At 42.7% G+C, this 17,106-nt stretch overlaps 1 protein-coding gene across 6 annotated transcripts in view; it reads left to right on the top strand.

The window, feature by feature from the left end:
* The window catches only part of txndc11 (thioredoxin domain containing 11), a 96,573-nt gene that overhangs the window by 57,439 nt on the left and 22,028 nt on the right, over positions 1–17,106 (top strand). For all 6 annotated transcript variants that reach the window (XM_068056417.1, XM_068056416.1, XM_068056418.1 and 3 more), the window contains 2 exons: positions 8,060–8,834; positions 12,768–12,913. In XM_068056417.1, coding sequence (XP_067912518.1) covers positions 8,060–8,834; positions 12,768–12,913 — 921 coding nt within the window. The remainder of the gene's footprint in view (positions 1–8,059; positions 8,835–12,767; positions 12,914–17,106) is intronic.

Below are 17,106 nucleotides of genomic sequence, written 5' to 3'. Positions count from 1 at the left end.
TGCTATTGGGAAGGGATTAAACTAACTTGGCAGAGGTATGGGAACCAGGAGTTAATATTTGAGAGGAAAAACAAAGTGCACAGAGAATTGGGAGAAACCGATAGAACGAGATTAGGAAATAGTAAGGTATTAGGTGGGGTCGGAGTAAGACTGAATGTAATAAGGTCTAAGTTGGGTTTACTGGCACAAAAGTAAATGCACAGGGTGTGGTAAATAAGGTTGGTGAGCTGCAGGTGCAGATGACAACCACCTGGGAATATGATGTATTGATAACTGAGACCTGGCTCAAAAAAGGGCAGGACTAGGTACTAAATATTCCTGGATACACGGTGTTCAGGAAAGAAAGGAAGAGGGGAGGGGTAGCTGTATTGGTTAAGAAGAATATTACAATGTTGGAGAGAGAGGATGTCCTAAAGTGGTCGAGGACATAATCTATTTGGTTACAGCTAAGAAACAATAGTGCTAGTACATTGCTAGTTATATTCTATAAGCCACCAACTAGTGGGAAAGAGATAGAGGAACAAATTTTCAAGGAAATTTAGAGTAGTTATAATTGCGGGAGGTGGTGGGGGGGGGGTGCTCTCATTGTCCTAATATAGACTGGGATAGTAATCGTATAAAGGGCAAAGGGAGAGGGAAAGAGTTTATGAATTGTGGTCAGGAGAATTTTGTATACGTGTGTTTCTGGCCCAACAAGGAAGGAGGCATTGCTGGATCTGGTTCTGAGGAATGAGGTCAGTCAAGTGGACCAAGCGTCAGTAGGGCAACATTTAGGGGACAGTGAACATAGTTGAACATAGTCAACCTAAACCTTATGATACTATCAAAACGAATATGGAACAATCCAAGGTAAAAATGATTGAGGAAGGGCCAACTTGAATGGGGTGAGAACGGATCTAGCCCAGATAAATTGGAATCAAAGGTTTGCAGGCAAAACTGTAACTGAACAATGGGTTGCCTTTGAAGAGGAGATAGTTCAGATACTGTCAAGGTACAGCCCCACAAGGGGAAAAATTAGGACCAATCCAGAGCTCCCTGGATGACAAAAGAGAGCAAATGATGCAGAAAAAAAGGTGCATATGACCGATGTCAGGTGGATAATACAGGAAAGAACCAGGTTGAATATAGAAAGTTCAAAGGGGAAATGAAAAAAGAAATGAGAGGCAAAGAGAGTATGAGAAGAGACTGGCAGTTAACATAAAAGGAATCCAAAAGTCTTCAATAGAGTCATAGTTATACAGCACAGATAGGCATATAAATGTAAACGGGTAGTAAAAGGAGGAGCGGAGCCAATTAGAGACCTACAAGGGGATTTGCGCATGGAGGCAAGGATGGAGGTCTAAATGAGTAATTTGTATTTGTCTTTACCAAGAAAAAATATGTCATAGTGAAAGAGTAGCTAATTTGAGATACTGGATGGGCTAAAAATTGATCGAAGAGGTATTTGATAGGCTGCCTGTCCTTCAAGTTGATAAATCACCAGGACCAGTTGAGATGCATTCAAGGATACTGGGACAAGTAAGGGTGGAAATTGTGGAGGCACTAGCCATCATCCTCCTTAGATACAGGAGTGGTGCCAGAGTACTGGAGAATTGTAAATGTTACATCTTTATGGAGGCCAAGATAAGCCCAGCAACAACAGGCCAGTCAGTTTAACCTCAGTGGTGGGAAAGCTTTAGAATCGATGGCCGGGGTTTTACCCTAGGCGGACGGGAGCCGGCCACCGACTGAAAAGTCGGTGGTGAACCTGCTTCCGCCTCGCCTGGGGATTCGACCCATATTTTGCGGATCGCCAAGCTTCAATCGGTGTGAGGCAGGACTTCCACCCGCTTGAAGTAGGAAGTCCTGCCTAATAGAGTTGCTGGCCAATCAGCGGGCTGGCAGCACCTAAACCCAGCAGCGCCACTGGGAGCGATGGCCACATTATAGCCCAGCTATAACTAAAGATGCTGGGGAGCCTGTAAGGCAAGTAAGTTTTGGTTGCCTCATCGGGGGTAATTAGTCAGGCGCTGGTGAGGCAAGGGTGATCGATTGGGGGCTGGGGTGGGGGGGGGGGGTGGGGGGTGCCGTGTTGGGGGTGGATGGGGTGGGGGGTAGCCCTCCATCGGGCACAGGCTGATGGGACGTTTGAGAGCCGCCTGCTTTTGTCAGGCGGCTTCTCTCGGGTCTAGGATACCCGCTAGCCACGCATAAAATCTGCGTGGAGGTGGGCGAAGGCCCTTAAGGCCCTTGATTGGCTCGGGGTGGGCGGGCTGTTTTTTTGCTGCCCTGCGTAAACTGGTGGCGGGAGCGGGTCGGGAAGGGTTTCCTGGAGCCTCCCGCTCCATTTTACGCCACCCCACCCTGACCACCATCCCGCTGTTCGGGGTGGCGTAAAATTCAGCCCGATAATTCAGGGGACAAAATTAATAGTCAACTGGACAAAAGTGGATTACTTGAAAGGCAGCAGAGATTTGTTAAGGGCAAAGCGTGTTTAACTAACTTGAGTATTTTGATAAGGTAAGAGGGTTGATGAGGATAATGTGGTTCATGTGGTGTACATGGACTTCAAAGGCATTTGATAAAGTGCCACATAACTGGCTTGTCAGTAAAGTTAGAGCCCATGGAATAAAAAGGACATTAGCAGTGGGATTCCCTAGGGTCAGTGTTAGGGCCTTTTTATTTTTCTTGTATATTAATGACTAGACTTGGATATGCAGGGCACAATTTCAAAATATGTGGATGACAAAACTTGGAAATGTTGTGAACTGTGGGGAGGATAGTGATGAACGCCAAGAGGACATAGACTGGTGGAATGAGCGGACAAGTGGCAGATGAATTTTAATACAGAGAAATCCGAAGTGATTACTTTTGGTAGGAAGAATGAGGAGTATATAAAGGGGGTGCAGAAGCATAGGGATCTGGGGGTATATGTTCACAAATCAGTGATTGAAGGAGGCAGGACAAGTTGCAAAAGTGGTTAATTAAGCATGATCCTGGGCTTTATTAATGGGGGCATAGAGTACAAAAGCGAGGAAGTCATAATGAACCTGTATAAAACATAGGTTCAGCCTCAACTGGAATATTGTGTCCAGTTTTGGGCACCACACTTTAGGAAAGATGTTAGGGAATTAGAGAGTGTGCAGAAAAGATTAACGAAAGTGGTTCCAGTGATGAGGAACTTCAGTTTCGTGGATAGGTTGAAGAATCTGGGTCTGTTCTCCGAGAAGAGAAGATTAAGAGGAGATCGTGAGGTGTCTGGACAGAGTAGATGGGGAGAAACTGTTCCGGTAGCAGAAGGATCAAAAACCAGGGGAGCCTGATTTTCAGGTGATTGGCAAAAGAAGCAACGGTCACGTGAGGAGAAACCTTTTTTTCCGCAGCGATTGGTTAGGATATGGAATGCACTGCCTGAGTTTGGTGGAGGCAGATTCAATCGAGGCCTTCAAAAGAGAATAGGATAATTATCTGAAGAGCAAGTTTGCAGGGCTACGGGGGTGGGGAAGGCAGGGGAGTGGAACTAAGTGAGTTACTCTTCCAGAAAGCTGGCACGGACACAACAGGCTGAATGGCCTGTGCTGTAATTATTCAATGATTCTAAAGCCCACTATGCAGGAATACAGCTTCAAGTATGATCTATAAATCATCTTTAGTACCAACAATGGGACTGTTGTTTTGGATGTAATATTACATGTGGAAATCATTTTGTAAGCCATAACTCTGTTTTTCATTTTAATTCTGTTAAGCTGGAGTTACTGTACTCTTTCAACTGTTGGTTGAGGACCCCAATCCCAAGCAGTGACTTGCTTGTTACCACCAGGAATTTGATGAAGCATGACCCAATATTGAACACTAAAACACAATGACTCCTTTCAAGGAGTGGGGACACTGTAACACATCCACGAGGCGGAGAGTATCGTGAATAGCACGTATAGAGAGGTGATCACACCGCAGGCTTAGACTCCACAGGCAGGAAGGGAATGGATGAGCACCAGGCAGAGCAAGAGGACTAGGCAGGCAGTGCAGGAATCTCCTGTGGCTATTCCCCTGCAAAACAGATGTACTGCTTTGGATACTATAGGGGGAATGGCCTCTCGGGAAAGCAGCAACAGCCCAATTAATTGCACCACAGTTGGCTTTGCTGCACGGGGGAGGAGTAAAAAGTGTGGGAATGCAATAGTTATAGGGAATTCATTTGTAAGGGGAATAGATAGGCTTTACTGTGGCCGCAAAAGAGACTCCAGGATCGTTTGTTGCCTCCCTGGTGCTAGGGTCAAGGATGTCTGAGTGGTTACAGGACATTCTGAAGGGGGAGGGTGAACAGCCAATGGTCGTGGTACACATTGGTACAAGCGACTTAGTTTAAAAAAATAAATGAGGTCCTAAAAGCGGAATGTAGGGAGTTAGGAAGTAAGTTGAAAAGTAGGACCTCAAAGATAATGATCTCAGGATTACTACAAGTGTCACGTGTTAGTCAGAGTAGAAGTAACAGGATATATTGGATGAATATGTGGCTGAAGAGATGGTATGAGGAGGAGGGTTTTAGATTCCTGGGACATTGGGACCAGTTCTGGGGGAGGTGGGACCAGTACAAACTGGATGGGTTACACCTGGGCAGGACCGGGACTGATGTCCTGGGGGAGTATTTGCTAGAGTGGTTGGGGAGGGTTTAAACTAAAATGGCAGGGGGATGGGAAACTTTGCAAGGAATCAGAGGTGGGGGGGGAATCAAAGACGAGAACAAAAGACAGTGAGGGGAATAAGAAAAGTGATAGGCAGAGAAATCAAGGGCCAGAATCAAACAGGGCCTCAGTGAAAAATAGTGGGAAGGGGCCAAGTAATTTTAAAAAGACAAGCCTTGAGGCTTTGTCCCTTAACGCGCGGAGCATTTGCAATAAAGTGGATGAATTAATTGCGCAAATAGATGTAAACAGGTATGATATCGTCGGGATTACAGAGACATGGCTGCAAGGTGACCAGGATGGGAAATGAACATCCAGGCGTATTCAGTATTTAGGAAGGACAGAAAAAAAGCAAAAGGCAGTGGAGTTGCATTGCTAGTTAAAGAGGAGAGTAACGCAATAGTGGGGAAAGATATTAGCTCTGGCGATTGGAATCTGTATGGGTAGAGCTGCGAAACACTAAGGGGCAAAAAACATTAGTGGGGGTTGTATAAAGACCCCCAAACGGTAGTGGTGTTGGGAATGGCATTAAACAGGAAATTAGAGGCGCATGTGATAAAGGAACATCTGTAATTATGGGTGACTTTAATCTGCATATAGATTGGGCAAATCAAATTAGTCACAATACTGTAGAGGAGGAATTCTTGGAGTGTATACAGGATGGTTTTCTGGACCAAGACGTTGAGAACCAACTAGAGAACAGGCCATCCTAGACTGGGTATTGTGTAACGAGAGAGGAATAATTGACAATCTAGTTGTGCGAGACCCCTTGGGGATGAGCGACCATAATATGATAGAACTCTTCATCAAGCTGGAGAGTGATGTAGTTGATTCTGAGACTAGGGTCCTGAATCTTAATAAAGGAAACTACGAAGGTATGAGGCACGAGTTGGCTATGATGGATTGGGAAAGGTTACTTAAAGGGATGACGGTGGAAAGGCAATGGCAAACATTCAAAGAGCACGCGGATAAACTGCAACAATTCTTTATTCCTGGCTGGCGCAAAAGTAAAATGGGAAAGGTAGCCAAACCATGACTTGCAAGGAAAATTAGAGATAGCATTAGATCCAGGGAGGAGGCATATATATTCACCAGAAAAAACAACAGATCTGAGGATTGGGAACAGTTTAGAATTCAGCAAAGGAGGACCAAGGGATTGATAGAAGAGGAAAATAGAGTACGAGAGCAAGCTTGCAGGGAACATAAAAACTGACTATAAAGGTTTCTATAGGTATGTGAAGAGAAAAAAGATCAGTGAAGACAAATGTAGGTCCCTTACAGTCAGAAACAGGGGAATTTATTATGGGGAACAAAGAAATGGCTGACCAACTAAATGCATACTTTGGTTCTGTCTTCACAAAGGAGGACACAAATGTCATACCAGAAATGTTGGGGAACACTGGGCTTAGTGATAGGGAGGAACTGAAGGAAATCAGTATGAGTAGAGAAATGGTGTTGGGGAAATTGATGGGATTAAAGGCTGATAAATCCCCAGGGCCTGATGGTATGCATCCCAGAGTAATTAAGGAAGTGGCCCTAGAAATAGTGGATGCATTGGTGGTCATCTTCCAAGATTCTAGAGACTCTAGAACAGTTCCTACAGATTGGAGGGTAACTAATGTAACCCCACTATTTAAAAAGGGAGGTAGAGAGAAAGCAGGGAATTATAGACCAGTCAGCCTGACGTCGGTAGTGGGGAAAATTCTAGAGTCCATTATCAAAGATTTTATAGCAAAGCACTTAGAGAACAGTGGTAGAAACGGACAGATTCAGCATGGTTTACGACAGGGAAATCATGCTTGACAAATGTACTAGAATTCTTTGAGGATGTAACTAGTAGAGTTGATGAGGGGGAGCCAGTGGATAGTGTTTATTTGGACTTTCAGAAGGCTTTCGACAAAGTCCCACATAAGAGATTAGCGTGTAAAATTAAAGCGCATGGGATTGGGGGTAGTGTATTGTGATGGATAGAAAATTGGTTGGCAGACAGGAAACAAAGAGCAGGGATAAATGGGTCTTTTTCTGAATGGCAGGCAGTGACTAGTGGGGTACCGCAGGGATCGGTGCTGGGGCCCCAGCTATTCACAATATATATTAATGATTTAGATGAGGGAACTAAATGTAATATCTCCAAATTTGCAGATGACGCAAAACTGGGTGGGAGGGTGAGTTGTGAGGAGTATGCAGGGTGGCTTCACGGTGATTTGGACAAGTTGAGTGAGTGGGCAAATGCATGGCAGATGCTTTATAATGTGTATAAATGTGAGGTTCTCCACTTTGGTAGCAAAAACAGGAAGACAGATTATTATCTGAACGGCTATAAACTGAGAGAGGGGAATATGCAACAAAAGCTAGGTGTACTCATACACGAGTCGCTGAAGGTAAGCATGCGGGTCCAATAGGCAGTAAAAAAGGCAAATGTTGGCCTTCATAGCGAGAGGATTTGAATACAGGAGCAGGGATGTCTTGCAATTATACAGGGCCTTGGTGAGGCCGCATCTGGAATATTGTGTGCAGTTTTGGTCTCCTTATCTGAGGAAGGATGTTCTTGCTGTAGAGGGAGTGCAGCAAAGGTTTACCAGACTGATTCCTGGGATGGTGGGACTGCCGTGTGAGGAGAGATTGAGTCGGTTAGGATTATATTTGCTGGAGTTCAGAAGAGTGAGGGGGGAATCTCCTAGAAACCTATAAAATTCCAACAGGACTTGACAGGGTAGATGCAGGAAGGATGTTCCCGATGGTGGGGGAGTCCAGAACCAGGGGTCATAGACTAAGGATATGGGATAAATCATTCAGGACTGAGATGAGGAGAAATTACCACCCAGAGAGTGGTGAACCTGTGGAATTCACTACCACAGAAAGCAATTGAGGCCAAAACATTATATGTTTTCAAGAAGGAGTTAGATATAGCTCTTGGGTTTAAAGGGATCAAAGGATATGGGGCGAAAGTGGGAACAGGTTACTGAGTTGGATGATCAGCCATGGTCATAATGAATGGCGGAGCAAGCGAAGGGCCGAATGGCCTACTCCTGCTCCTATTTTCTATGTTTCTATGTTAAACAAGCAGAGGCTGGATCACAAAATATATTCACCTGTCAATGAAGTTTGCTTCTAGGATTTGAAAGAAGTGGAATATTCATCCTTTTTATTTTGATCTCTGTTCTATTTAACCACTTTAATGGTCACCCCGCCTGGTTTCTTGGAATGGACTGATGGAGATGCCTGTTGTTGTAGAAAGACTGAAATTCTGGTGCCACTTGGTGCTTGAAACTGGAAACTTAATGAGGTGGGGGAATTAAGCTGCTCAGTGACATTGTGGCCAGTGCTTAATGACAGCACTATCAACATTACTGTGAAACAGGCAATTGATTATTTTTCCCCTTTCTCTTTTTACACAGATAACTGAAGTTGCTCTTAACTATCACAACTGCAACAACAGCAAGACCGTTCAACACGTACTGCAATACATGGAAGAGACCGAGCAGGCTGACCAGGAAGACCAATCCGCAGATTCCTCTCCACATGTAGTGGAACCTTTCTTCCAGACTAGGAAATCTTGTTGTAACACAATAATACTTCCCCAGTGGAATTCTATAGCCCAAACACGCAACATCTGTGAGTTGTGTATTAATCAGACAGTTGAAATTCGACCAAGGTTGGTCCACATTCCACACTGCAACTTCATGGAAATGGAGACAGCGCTGGATTCATTCTACCTCAGAGAAGAAACATTTTTCCATCTGCAATCAAGCACTGTAGAATGCAGCAATCTTTTGAGCTATTACAACCCGTTCAACTACTACACTGTTTGCTGCAGGACATTCAGCAGTTCATTTAAGTCTGAGCAAATTAATTCCCTTACCCCTTTAGAACTGTTTTCCAACACAGAGCACAAGAGCAGGGTGACTTCCCACAGTTTTCCTCACATTGAGGACAGAGCATCAGCTCTTCTAGATCTACACCATAGTCAAAGTCACATTACAGGACTGAGCTGTAACACTAATAAAACTCTCAACTTTTACTTGTTGGATTCAAACTTGCACTGGAGGTTTGCCACTAGATTAGGAGCCAATCAATCTGCCCAAGTGCAAGAATTTGCTGCAATTATTGATCTGTGGGATGAAGTTCATTATGTCCTTGACCAAAAGCAGATCCTTGATAAATCTTCGATTGGTAGGTATCTATGAAAAAGTATAATTGGCGATAGCTGAGGTTTTGATTTTATAATACTCTATATGCTTTTATAGTGTGATTTTAATCTCTCTTTAGTTCCAATTTACAAACTCCAGTTCAGGTTTTATTTCTATTTCATTTAGGTTTAACTTCCATAAATTTGGTCAAATTTTATCCCTTCTTCATTTTGCTCCTTTCAGTTGAAAGTCAAAGATTAATGCAATGAAGCTGAAATTAATTTGAAAGGCAATTCAGTGTATTAGACATAATCCTTCTCAAATCATGGATTTAAATTTAATTCTAAATTAGCTTTTGTGGGCTGAATTTTTTTCCTTGCAACTTTGAAAATATGTAAATGCTTTATCTGGATACAAATGAGCTGTCCATCCACTTTGACCACTTCAATATTATGTATACAAATGTTTGTTCCTCCTCACTCAATAACCTTGCTATTCAGGAAATCAGCTATTTACTCTTCTCCCTAGCTTTGCGCTGTCTTGTGAGGTCAACCTCCTGCGACGTAAATGGATATTTTAAATTGAATCGCTGGGGTGTATCTCTGAGCTACGCTGCAGCACAGCGGATCTTTGATTGCAAGGATTTCTAAAAGGGGACAATGACTGTAGAAACTAAGGCTCAATTCCTGTGATTTATTCTTGACTTTCACTTGTTCAATTGTGACCATGCATAGAATCATAAAAAGTTTATGGCATAGAAAGCGGCCACTTTGTGTCTGCGCAGCCGGAATTAAAAAAAGCCAACCAGCCTAATCCCACTTCCCAGCGTTTGGTCCGTAGCCTTGCAGGTTACGGCACTTCAGGTGCACATCCAGGCACCTTTTAAATGAGATGAGGTTTTCTGCCTCTATCACCCTGTCAGCCAGTGATTTCCAGACCCCTACCACCCTCTGGGTGAAAAATCTTTTCCTCACATCCTCTCTAATCCTTCTACCAATCACTTTTTAAATCTATTCCCCCTCGTCACTGACCCCTCTGCTAAGGTAAATAGGCCCTTCCCATCCACTCTATCCAGACCCCTCGCAATTTTGTATATCTCAATCAAATCTCCCCTCATCCTCCTGTTCCAAGGAGAACAATTCCAGCCTATCTATTCTTTCCTCATAGCTGCATTTTTCCATTCCTGGCAACATCCTTCTAAATCTGCTCTGTACCCTCTCTAGTGCAATTACATCCTTTCTGTAATGAGATAACCAGAACTGCACAAAGTACTGAAGTTGTGGTCTAACTAATGTGTTACATAGTGCCAGTATAACTTCCCTGCTCTTATATTCTATGTCTTGGCTAATAAAGGAAAGGATTCCATATTCCGCCTTAACCACCTTTATCGACCCCTCCATATCCATATCCATATCTTCAGCCTCCACACATGGGCTACCTTTTTGGTCTTTTATGGGCCCTACTCTTTTTCCTTAGTTATCCTCTTACTCTTAATGTATTGATAAAATATCTTTGGGTTCTCCTTGATTTTACTTGCCAATATTCTTTCATGCCCTCTCTTTGCTTTCCTAATTTCCTTTTTGATTTCACCCCTCCGCTTTCCATACTCCTCTCGGCTTTCTATAGTATTGAGTTCTTGGTGTCTGACATAAGCTTTCCTTTTCTGCCTTATCATACCCTGTAAGCTCCTTGACATCCAGTGGGCTCTAAATATGGCCATCCCACCTTTTTCTCTTTGTGGGAACATGTTTACTCTGAATCTCCCCTTTGCCTCCCACTGCTGTGACACTGATTTACCTTTAGCTGTTTCCAGTCCACTTTTGCTAAATCACTGCTCAGCTTAGTAAAATTGGCCTTACCTCAATTTAGAACTTTAGCTCCTGTTCTATCTCTCTCCTTTTCCATAATTAGGTTAAAACTAATTGACTACCACAACTCAACATCATTAGAAATCTTTGTAATTTCAGAAAAATACTTTTCTTCACCACTTGTATACTTTGGGTCATTTTTGCAGCTGCCCTTCTTTAGAGTCTAATTATGATGCTAAGTAATATCCTTATGTAGCAGCTCTTATCCTTTTCCAAATGTTCAAAGAAGCCATCTGACTTTAATCATCTTCAAAGCCTACCCTAATGTGAAAAAGAAAAGTTGATGAACCCCTTCAAAAATGATTAGGCCAAGTAAATGTAATGAATCAATTTGGCAGTTAATTTTTGAATTTAACAGTTACAAGTTTTGATCGAATCTGAGAAGATTTAAATTGAATGTCTTGTGTTTTCCCCCTTTTTTTTAACCAATATCAGTCTCAGAAAATAATGGTAACCGATAACCAATTGTATCAAAGTAAGAAAGGATGTGATTACAGTGATTAAAATTAGGACCACCAAGCTAAATTTTAGACAAAAATGCTTCATTTTTGTCATCTATTTGTCATCAACTTTGAATTGTCAATTGAGAAATTGGGATCATGTCTCAGATTATTTTAGGATCAGAGTTGCTTCAGATTTGCATCTTTTTTTTTTGTTAAAAATTCACTCTGGGAACAAACAAACAAGATTGATACTGTCATTGGAGTCATAAAAATATTGTATGTTAGATATGAATGTGCATGGGAGGGAAGCTTAACATAATCAAAGGTGGACTCTTTGAACTTCTGGTTATTTTGGATTTGGAGATTGTGTGGCCCTTACAAGCAAAAGGCCAATGTTTTAATATTTTCCACACTTGATTGCAACCTAATTTGGAAGTGTGCATGTGTGGATGCCAGGTGAGGACAGAATCTGGGAATCTGACACAACTGCATTGTCCCCTGTGCTTGAATGGCCAGCCAAAGCTATGCGTCAAGACTTCTGCATAGAAATATCAAACCTCTGTCATTCAGTTGAGACATTAAACAGAGCCCTCTTGGGTGGACATAAAAGATCCATGGCGCTGTTTGAAGAAGAGTAGGGGAGATCTCACTGGTGTCTGGCCAATATTTATCCTTCAACCAACGTCACTAAAACAGGGTATTATCACATTGCTGTTTTGGGGATCTTGCTATGTGCACTTTGGCTGCCATGTTTCCTACCTCGCAACAGTGACAGCACTAGGAAAAAAAAAATTATCAGCTGTAAAAGGGCTTTGGGATGTCTAGAGGTTGTGAAAGGTGCTTTATAAGTGTAAGTTTTTTTTCCCTCTCTATTTGACCAGCATTCCTATTAAGCCACATTGTTTGGGAAATCATGATCATGTACCCATATGCTTATCAATCCGTAGCATTGTGGTAGAATGTGCTACTCCACTAGGCCATCCTTAAGAAATGTCACCAGTGTACTAAACTACAATATCTACATATGATTAATTAAAATGCCCAAGAGAATGAACCAGTTTGTATAATGTGTACCCCTTCAAAATTAGATTAGCTTGTTTCCTTTTGAAGCTTTTTTTGTGCTTGCCAAAGTGTATAATGCCCCTGCTGGGCAATGGATTTCTTTGGCTACCAGTTCTTTGGTTAAGTATATCCAGATACAGACTAAGCCTCCCTCTACCTTTGTTTCAATAAGTTTACTTCAACTTCATCCTTAAAAGGACACCCCCTACTCCTTTTTCCCATTTTATACACAACCCATTTGTTATGGACTTTCTCAATATGATTCAGTTTGTAAAAAGACTCCTATATATTTAGAGACAAATTGTGCAAGTTTTTGTGCTGTGAACCTTAAGTAAGACTGCATGAGCTTTTTGTTTTCACGCTAGTCCAGACTTTCTTTATCCCAGGTCCTAGGATACAAACTCTGTGTGTGTCTCTCTCTCTCTCTCTCTCTCTCTGTCTCTGTCTGTCTCTCTCTTTTTATTGCCCCATCTGAATTGTGAATTTTATATTGAATTCTACCTAAACTGCAAATCATAGAATGTAAGTTGTACTTGGACTGCAACATCTAAAGGTCAGAAAGTAATATACTAAAATGTTACTTTTATCATTTTCCTATTGCAGAAAGCATTATTAAAAATTACAGTAGGACATACAGTCCATTAAATCGGCATCTTATTGCTGGAACCAAGCCTCAAGCTCAGGAAAAATATTTAATTGCTGAAGTAACAACCCAGACGTTTGACAGCATAGTACTGGATGCTGAAAAGGTGAGCCTCTGATTTTTGTTGTTGCTTCTCAATTTTTATGTCTGGCTAACAGCCCATATGTTCTGTTGAAAATGCCATTGTACATTCTGGTTACTATGATGGTTAGTTTGAGAGATTCAGTTCTGTATTCTCAAAGGCTGCATCCCATTTCCCTATAAAATGCATAAGCAAATAGTTAGTTCTTGGACACTATGGGTTGGAATTTTATGCCCCCCCCCCCCCCCACCCCCCGCCAAAGAGTGGGAAAGTGGCGGGTGGGGGGGTGCATAAAATGGAGCAGGAGGCTCGTGGGCGGGGGCCTTCCCGACCCGCTTTCACCTCCCATGCCACTTTACGCAAGGTGGCGGTGGCGAAAAATGGCCCGCCCACCCCGGGCCCAATCAAGGCCCTTAAGCAGCCACTTAAGGGCCTCCACCTGCCGCCACGGGGATTTTACCGTTGGCAGGTGGGCATTCCAAGCCCAAGAAAAGCCGTCTGACAAAAGCAGGTGGCTCTCCAATGGCCTGGGGGGGCTCTCATGATCGGGCACCCTGTGCCTGATGGAGGGCCACCCCCAACATGCCCCCTCCCCTGCCCCCACCCCCCCAATTGACCACCCTTGCCTCGCCAGGGCCTGACTGATGACCCCCAGTGAGGCAACAAAAACTTGCCTTGGTTCCGGGGCTCACCAACATTATCATCTTTAAGCTGGGCTGCAGTCCCAGCAGTGGCCACTGCTCCCGGTGGTGCTGCTGGGAGTAAGAGCTGCTGATTGGCCAGCAGCTCCATTAGGCGGGACTTCCTACCTCAAGCAGGTGGAAGTCCCACCTCAGAACAATTAAAGGCCGGGGAACTGCAAAATGCAGGTCGGATCCCCAGGCCAGGCGGAAGTGGGTTCGCCACCGACTTTTCAGTTGGTGGACAGCTTCCGTCCACCGAGGGGAAAAATCCCGGCCGATGTCCATGCCAACTAAATGCTGCTTAGCAAAATTTGTTCAGGTTTAATGCTAATTATGGGTTTCTGTTTCTATTTTGCTCAGTATTCCAAGCTCAGATGTAACTGTGAATGAAAATAGGGGTCTATGTGATAGCCCCCTAAGCAATTGTGAAAATTCAAGGAAACCTTACAGCTTGTCAGTACAATAAAGTATTTATTTTTGTCATGAGATTTTAAAACTATTTTCCTCCTCTGTTAAAGGCGGTGACTCATGATGGTATATGGTTCTGCAGGCACTTGCAGCTTTCTGGTTCCTTTCCTGAATTACTGTTTTCATAAGATCATAAGAACTAGGAGCAGGAGTAGGCCCTCCGGCCCCTCGAGCCTGCTCCGCCATTCAATAAGATCATGGCTGATCTTTTCGTGGACTCAGATCCACTTACCCGCGCTCTCACCGTATCCCCTAATTCCTTTATTGTTCAAAAAGATATCTACCTTAGCTTTAAAGACGTTTACTGAAGAAGCATCAACTACTTCACTGGGCAAGGAATTCCATAGATTAACAACCCTCTGGGTGAAGAAGTTCCTTCTTAATTCAGTCCTAAATCTTTTCCCTCTAATCATGAGGCTATGCCCTCTTGTCCTAGCTTCACCTGCCAGTGGAAACATCCTCTCTACTTGTATCTTATCTATTCCCTTCATGATTTTATATGTTTCTATAAGATCCCCCCTCATTCTTCTGAACTCCAATGAATATCATCCCAATCTACTCAGTCTCTCCTCATAAGGCAAGCCCCTCAACTCCGGAATCAACCTAGTGAACCTCCTCTGCACCCTCTCCAGTGCCAGTATATCCTTTCTCAAGTAAGGAGACCAAAACTGCACACAGTATTCCAGGTGCGGCCTCACCAGTACCTTATACAGCTGCAACATAACCTCTCTGCTTTTAAACTCAATCCCTTTAGCAATGAAGGACAAAATTCCATTTGCCTTCCTAATTACTTGCTGTACCCGCAGACCAACCTTCTGCGATTCATGCACAAGGACACCTAGGTCCCTCTGCATAGCAGCATGCTGCAACTTTTTAACCATTCAAGTAATAATCCTTTTTACTGTTACTCCTACCGAAATGAATGACTTCACATTTATTAACATTGTATTCCATCTGCCAGACCTTTGCCCACTCACTCAATGTATCTATGTTCCTCTGCAAAATTTCACAGTCATCTGCACACTTTGCTCTGCCACTCATCTTAGTGTCACTCATTTTGCATGCATAATGTTTGGGGGAGGCAAGGCTTCATATTCCAGTCTTCACTTCTGTTTAATGTCTACGTGGCCACTAGAGAGCAACAGGAACAGCAGCCCGCCCGGGTTACCTATTTGGGATTTTCCCTACTCTTTTCTCCCCACCCCGCCAGTCTCTTTTTACAGATACCAAAACCAACTTTAGTGTCACAACATTTGGCAATGTTGAGGAATTTGGAGCAGATTAGGAATTCAGTTTTAAGTCTTCTATTGTGTGTAGGCCATTATCATACTGTGATGCATTTACCAGCTAATCGGTTGAGTTATATTTATTTGTTAAACCAGGTGAGTAATCAAACTGAAATGAATCATAGGATTGCATGATTTCCTCTCCTCCTGCTAAAAGAGGGAGTTATTGCCATGGTACAGTTCCATGGATGCTGGACGCTCTCTGGTATTTTGCTTAAGTGGTCATTAATCCTATTTGAACTTGGATGCTTTGTGTTGGCTCGATATTCCACCATACTTGTCATCACATTTGAGCTTAATCTTGTTCTCAACTGACTTTTACACACCCACACTTTCCAGAATTGGTCACAGGATAGAATGTGAGAGCAGCAACCCTGGCAGATTTTTTTTTGTTCTGTCACTCCCTAACCCAAGGCTTCTGAAACCTAATTGAAGCACCCTAACTGATGGCTGACGCACGAGGAGCTGAACCTTCTGGTCTATTATCTTTAATCACCCTATCAATTGTTGTCAAATTGTAATGTTGCAAACAAATATATTTGTGCAGCTACAACAACCTCTGTGTTCACCTTTGTTCATCCTTTTTGTTTAAAGTTGCTATTAACAGGCAGCTGCAGAGCAGGCTTCATGTGAAATTCATCTTCTGTGTTAGGTAGTTAGGGCTGTGGCAAGATTAGTCATTCAGTAGAGCAGGACTCCACAAGTTGGGCTCTGAGCAGTCTTAAAGTCTAAAGTGCAGAGACAAATACCTAAAAGGAGCTGATGAAAGTGTGTCTTTGTTTTATTGTGTTTTATGCGGCAAGTCTTTTTTGAGTATAGTCTGCCTTCTGTTAAATATGCTAGGATTGCTGCTCTAAAATGTGACCATATTTTAATTCCAATGTCATGTAGACAGTGTGCATCTCTGGCTTTTTTGTTGGTTGTTGGATTTGAGAAAATTAACAATATTTGTTCACGTGTTCTGCACCAGCAATAAGTCACTGTCTAGAGGTTACTGCTTTAATCAGGTTCTCATTTTAGAAGACAAAACTATAGATCCCTAAAAAAAAAGTTATCTTTTGTAGATTATGATGACCGGGAGAGTGATGTGCCTTCTGAAGTTCCTGTTTAGTGGTGCATGAATCCACCAATTTTATTCACAGAATATTTCTCCTTTTTTGAAATGACATGGATTTGAAACTTGAACTGCTTTGATGTTTGCTTCATTTAGAGGCAGTGGTTGTGGTTCATGTCTCCACTGCATTTTGCATGCACAACCATTGCAGACAGACATCTAGACATCAATACAAAAATGGTACAAGTTTTCTGCATCTGAGGTTATTCTTTGTGGTATCCTTTCGGTAACTAATAAGTGTTGCCATGATGGGTCACATTGGGAAAATGTCTACAAAAGCTGAACTTTAAGTAGTCTCCTATTTATCTCAATACTACTTATCTCAAACCTTGATGATTCAGCCACTTTTTAAAAAAATATCCTGTCAGCATTGTCTTTACAAGCTGAAGCATATGGAAAAGGGATTTGGGAGGTATACAGACTCTTTATTGAATGGAAGTATTTTAAAACGGCAAGTTTGAAAAACATAAACTTGGTAAGGTGACTTTGAAGTGTGTGGGGGCTCATGGTTCTGTAGTTTTCTTTTTGTCCGATCAGTGCAGCTGAAAGCCTTGGAAATTTCTCTCTGACCCCCGCCACTTTAGATGATCAAAACCTGTCTGAGACCAATTAGACCATGTAAATAGCACCTAATGTGTTGCCTATCTTTTATAAGCCCTGATGATC

This window comes from Heterodontus francisci, chromosome 24 (genome assembly GCF_036365525.1).
Source record: "Heterodontus francisci isolate sHetFra1 chromosome 24, sHetFra1.hap1, whole genome shotgun sequence".
NCBI classification, from domain to species: domain Eukaryota; kingdom Metazoa; phylum Chordata; class Chondrichthyes; order Heterodontiformes; family Heterodontidae; genus Heterodontus; species Heterodontus francisci.
Note: the sequence above shows the minus strand (reverse complement) of the source record. Positions and strands in the feature narration are given on the sequence as shown.